The sequence below is a fragment of the Bison bison genome, unplaced genomic scaffold (genome assembly GCF_000754665.1).
Source record: "Bison bison bison isolate TAMUID 2011002044 unplaced genomic scaffold, Bison_UMD1.0 scf7180017864236, whole genome shotgun sequence".
Classification (NCBI taxonomy): Eukaryota; Metazoa; Chordata; class Mammalia; order Artiodactyla; family Bovidae; genus Bison; species Bison bison.
Genome location: NW_011494808.1, coordinates 4182774 through 4188743, shown reverse-complemented (window position 1 = coordinate 4188743; position 5970 = coordinate 4182774). Strand labels below are relative to the sequence as shown.

The 5970-nt window shown below is 42.1% G+C and overlaps 1 protein-coding gene across 5 annotated transcripts in view; it reads right to left on the bottom strand.

Annotated features, from left to right (window-relative positions):
- PSD3 (pleckstrin and Sec7 domain containing 3) overlaps positions 1-5970 on the bottom strand; it is a 492335-nt gene that overhangs the window by 385646 nt on the left and 100719 nt on the right. Inside the window, exon 2 of one of the 5 annotated variants that reach the window (XM_010846405.1) lies at positions 686-1414. The exons of 3 other annotated variants lie outside the window; for them this stretch is intronic. In XM_010846405.1, coding sequence (XP_010844707.1) covers positions 686-700 — 15 coding nt within the window. In that variant the 5' untranslated portion in view covers positions 701-1414. Of the gene's footprint in view, positions 1-685; positions 2488-5970 lie in introns of those variants that run through there. One more of the 5 variants, XM_010846404.1, reaches the window with a different exon arrangement.

Here is a 5970-nt window from a genome sequence, read left to right as displayed (position 1 = left end):
GTGGCGGAGGTTAGACCACAAGTCACAGGGAGGGCCAGGTATCATCCAAACCTGCCTCCAAGGCCAAGAGGGCCAAGGAGAGCAAGTCCTGGGAAACAAAGTCAGGCTTTCCTCCACCAGGTCCTGTGGCCCATTTGACAAATACTAACAGAGCCGCTGCTCTGCTTCCAGGGAACATGCAGAGAGCAGAGTAAATGCCACGCACCTAGACCCTCATTCTGGTGGGGAAGGACTAAACAAACTGAGGCGCAGCAGGCCTGTGAGCTCTGTCGTCCTGACTACAGTTCGGTACTTCCCTGCTTTTCTCTGGAGGAAGGGGTGGACCACGCAGCGAGGTCAAAGAGAAAGAAAAGTGTGAAGCCTTTCTCCTTCAAGGCAAGGAAAGGCGTTATCCGTGCACTGCTGCCATGGCGCTGGGGAAACAGCGGCAGGCATCCCACCACCAGAGCCTAGAGAGACACAGCAGCAGGAGAGGGCGAAGGGCACAGGGGTTTCAATCCCGGGAAGGCGGCGGGCGGGAAGGAAAGCTGTGCAAAGTCACAGGAGCTGCAACTGTGGGGATGCGGGAGAGCGCAGAACTAAGGAAAAGGTCTCAGCCTAATCCCTGCTCATTGTCTAAGCTCCTAGTAGACCAGAGTTCTTAATGGAAGAGCCAGCAGAAAAGTAAAAATAAAAACACACCTACCTGCGGCTGATCCATGCTGATGTATGGCAGGGGCCAACACACGGTTGTACAGCAATTATTCTCCGATTTAAAAAAAAAAAACACACCAAATTTCCAAAGTATTCTATATCACATTAGAATATTTCTACTTAGATATTTTCTGAAAATTCTGTTTGGTCAGAACGCAACTTAGGTTTCAACCAGCTAACTTCCCACCGAAAGTAAGTGTATCTTAGACAAGGTAGCCCTCAGAGTGGGAGAAACCTGTGCTGTGAGGTCAGGCAGAGCATATCCTCTCTCTGCCACATACAACTGGGGGAGCCTGGATAAGTTAACTTGGCCTATCCAAGCCTGTGCTTTATGTGTAAGATTGAAACAGAAAGAAGGAACAGGCCTAAAGGCTGACTTTTAATTGTAAGTTTATAAATATTCATTCCCCAGCCTTAAATATTTCTAATATCTGTAATGTCTGCTCTAACACCATCAGAGATAGGAAGGGAAGGCAGCTTGAACCACTGGGGATACAGAATTGAAAAAACCATACAAGGTCAAAATCTTCCTTAAGGCATGAAGAGGCAATTCGCAAAAGAAGAAATAATAATAATGATCCTCATAATCATACAGGAAGTAATCGCACCTTTAACTCATAATCAAAGGAGTATAATTTGGCCAAGTTTTTATATCACGCCAAGCACTGCCGTCATTACTGGAACACTGCACTCTATATTCTGCCATCAATGTACACACGATCTGTCCAGACAGAAACAGAACAATATGAATCAGAGCCTTAAAAATGTGGATTCCCTTTCACCCACCACTTACAGTTCTAGGAAATTTTCTAAGAAACTACTAAGTGAATATTCTTGACAGAACTGTAATGAAAAACGGGAAGCCACAGGCCCACCATCCAGGTAAATCGCAGTATTTCCATACAATGGAAAATACACAGTTATTGAAAATGCTTATGTTGGAAAAATATTTGCAAAGCATAGGAAAGCTGAAGGGCTAACACTCTTATTTTATGAAGAGCTCATAAAAATCATTAAGAAAAAAAACTATCCATGAAATCGGATCCTTATCTTACACCATACACAAAAACAAACACAATGGATTGAAGTCTGGGCTGTATGAACTGAAACCATAAAAATCCTAGAAAAATACATAGAGGGTAAGCTTCCTGACAGCCTTGGTGATGATTTTTTGGATTTGACAAGAAAAGCGAAGACAAGAAAAGCAAAAATAATCAATTGGGACTACGTCAAATTAAAAATCGTCCCTACAGGAAAGGAAACCATTCATGAAAAGGCAACCTATGGAACGGCAGAAACTATCTGCAAATCATGTCTCTGCTAAGAGGTTAGTATCCAAAAGAGATAAAGAACTCATACAACCCAACGGCAATAAAACAAACTAATCTAAAACTGCAAAGGAACCAAGTAGACATTTTTCTGTAAAAGACATAAAAATGGCAATAGGTGTGTGAAAAGATGCTCAACATCACAAGTATTTAGAGAACTGCAAACCAAAACCAGTGAGATACCACCTCACAACCGTCAGAAGGGCTACCGTGAAAGGGACAAGGAAGGAGAGCTTGTGGAGATAAGGGAACCCCTGTGCACTGCTGGTGGGAATGTAAACTGGTGCGGTCACTATGGAAAACAATATGGAAGCTCCCCCAAAGATTTAAAGTAGAGCTACAGTATGCTCCAGCAATTCCACTTCTGCATACTTATCCAAAGAAAATTAAACACTAATTCAAAGATAAATGCATCCCTGTTCACTGCAGCATGACTTACCATAGCCAAGACTTGGAAGCAATCTAAGTACTCATCAACAGATGAAGATGTGATGCACGCGCGCACGCACACACACACACACACACACACACACACACACACCCGGAATATTACTCAGCCATAAACAATGAAAAATTAAGAAATCTTGCCATTTGGAACAACAAGGATGGACCTAGGAGGCATTATGCTAAGTGAAACAATCCAGAGAGAAAGACAAATATCATATGATTTCACTTAAATGTGGAATCTAAAAAACAAAACAAATGAACAAACATAACAAAACAGAAACAGAGTCATAGATACAGAGAACAAACATCTGATTGCCAGATGGGAGGGAGAAGGATGAGTAAAACAGATGAGGCGATTAAGGGATATTAATTTCAGTTACAAAATAAATTAGTTAGGGGGATGAAATGTACAGGTGGGGAATATAGTAAATAATTGTGTAATATCCTTGTATGGTGACAGATGGTAACTAGACCTATCACAGTGATCACTTTGTAATCTATAGAAATATCAAATCACTATGTTGTGTTGTTGTTTAGTCACTAAGTCATGTCTGACTCCTTGGAAACAATGGAAACAGTGACAGACTTTATTTTCTTGGGCTCCAAAATCACTGAAGATGGTGACTGCAGCCACAAAATTAAAAGACTCTTGCTCCTTGGAAAAAAAGCTATGACCAACCTAGACAGCATATTAAAAAGCAGAGACATTACTTTGCTGACAAAGGTCCATCTAGTCAAGGCTATGGTTTTTCCACTGGTCATGTATGGATGTGAGAGTTGGACTATAAAGAAAGCTGAGCATCGAAGAATTGATGCTTTTGAACTGTGGTGTTGGAGAAGACTCTTGAGGGTCCCTTGGACAGCAAGGAGATCAAACCAGTCAATCCTAAAGGAAATCAGTCCTGAATATTCATCGGAAGGACTGAGGCTAAAGCTTCAATACTTTGGCCACCTGATGTGAAGAGGCGACTCATTAGAAAAGACCCTGACGGGGAAAGGTTGAAGGCAGGAAGAGAAGGGGACGACAGAGGATGAGATGGTTGGATGGCATCACCGACTCAATGGATGTGAGTTTGAGAAACCGCTGGGAGTTAGTAATGGACAGGGAAGCCTGGCGTGCTGCAGTCCATGGGATTGCAAAGAGTCAGACAGGACTGAGCGACTGAAATGAACTGAACCAGAGATGGACTTTTGAGTAAAAACAAGTGAACAGAACATGTCTTTCTGAGGACCTGTAAGTCAGATATCACATTAATACCTGAGAACACAACTGATACCCAGTAGCTGGTACTGGTAACTGCCTTCAAAATTCTGTGATTCCACCACCGCTCACTAAGGTCACTAAACAAGAAAACCAACCAGGGGAAAAGCATACAGCATCTTTGTTGCTGTTCAGTCACCAAGTCGTGTCTGACTCTTCGTGACCCCATGGACTGCAGCACGCCAGGCTTCCCTGTCTTTTCACCATCTCCGGGAGTCTGCCCAAGTTCATGCCCAATGAATTGGTGATGCCATCTAACCGTCTTATCCTCTGTCATCCCCTTCTCCTCCTGCCCTAGATCTTTCCCCCTACCAGGCTCTTTTCCAGTGAGTTGGTTCTTCACATCAGGTGGCCAAAGTATTGGAGCTTCATCTTCAGCATCAGTCCTTTCAAGAGTATTCAGGGTTGATTTCCTTTGACTGGTTTGATCTCCTTGCTTTTCAAGGGACTCTCAATAGTCTTCTCCAGCACCACAGTTTGAAAGCATCTTTATTTCTCACTAAATGCTTCCAAAATGCCTACTGCAAAGAAGTATATCCATTTAGACCCTGGCTCTAATTTTTATTCTTTATACATTGTAAGTAAAAACAGAATTCTGTCATTCTTTCTATTCATAATGAGAACCTCTTATGTGAGGTCAACAGAGTCTTTTCTTCAGCAGCATATTCTTCCTCGACAAGAGAAGTTCAGGCATTTGGACTAATATAATCAAGAATGTCTTCCACTCCAAAAAAAAGAAACTACTGTTTTGATATGCTCTGTCCGATTTTTCTTCCAAGAAAAATATTTCTGTTATTTTACTACTAATATTTTTATGAGATTTTCATGAGTAAAGCATTTCTTTGATATTAAATAAACCATGCTTTTCAAAGTGCAAAAGAACTCTCTTCTATCTTATAAAATGCATTTATGAAGAAAGTAGGTCATTATGTCCTTAATTGCATAAAAAATTTTTTCTCTGCTATGAAAACAAATCTCCAAAGGACTGAGAGGTAGAATAATATCCTTATGTAGACATCAGATTTAGCCTTGATTCAATCATTAAACAAGAAATATGTATTATTTATTCATATATGGTGTAGCAGATATTAGGGAAAAGTCAAAAGTATAACAGGTTCCCTGCCTGCAAAGAGTTTACACAAAATGAAGTCTAGGTTAGGTATTTATACTTATGTTTGCCAAACACTACACGATTCACAAGGGATGTGAGTAAGACTCCACCTCTGCCGTAACACTCTCACAAGCTGGTGGGGCACCAGGACCGCGAGACCCAGGTACATCGAGCCTGCCAGCTCTCAGGACAACCTCCACTGCCCCGACGGGGGCAAGCCCAGTGCCCTTCTAGGAAGGAGGTGGCGTCAGGATAAAGGGAGAGGTGAGAAGATGGCACAGCATCTCATGGTCAGCTCTGGCCATTTCCTGTCTTGTGGTATTTCCTGTCAAGTAAAACCAGGCCTTGTTGATTTGTTTGGTTAGTTTTTATTAGTCTGAAAATCTTTTTTTTTTTTTTTTGGTGACTTTAGTCCATACACATTTAAAGTAATTACAAATGCAAAGGGTTTATATCTATCAACTTATGTTGTGCTATCTGCCCATCTATTTTACTTTAATCTGCTTTCTGGCCTCCTTTTGAAGTGATTTATTATCCCACCTGATGCAAAGAGTCAATTCATTGGAAAAGACCCTGATGCTGGGAAAGATTGAAGGCAGGAGGAGAAGGGGATGACAGGGGATGAGATGGCTGGAAAGCATCACTCACTCGATGGACATGAACTTGAGCAAACTCCAGGAGACGTGAAGGGCAGGGAACCCTGACGTGCTGCAGTCCATGGGGTCACACAGAGTCGGACGTGACTTAGCAACTGAACAACAACAGCAAGTTATCCCATGTCCCCACAAGTTTGAAAGCTATACACTTGGTTTCTATTCTTTTATCATCAGAAATTACAATAAAGTGTATAAAGTTCATCAATCCTTTCTTTCTTCCATCTGATCTTAGAACACTTTTAACACTACTTACACATTCTTTATCACTCCATTTCCAACTCACACACTGGAATTTAGCCATAGTGGATTTGCCTGCAGTTCCCTGAAGACCTTATACAGGCTCTCTGGCCTTTGCACTCAGCTGCTCCCTTTACTTGGAATGCCCTCCTTCCCCCCGACCCCGCTTCTCCTCACACCTGTTCCCAGTTTGGCTTCATCCTGCTTACCTCCCAGGTCCCTGTCTTGCAGGAACAC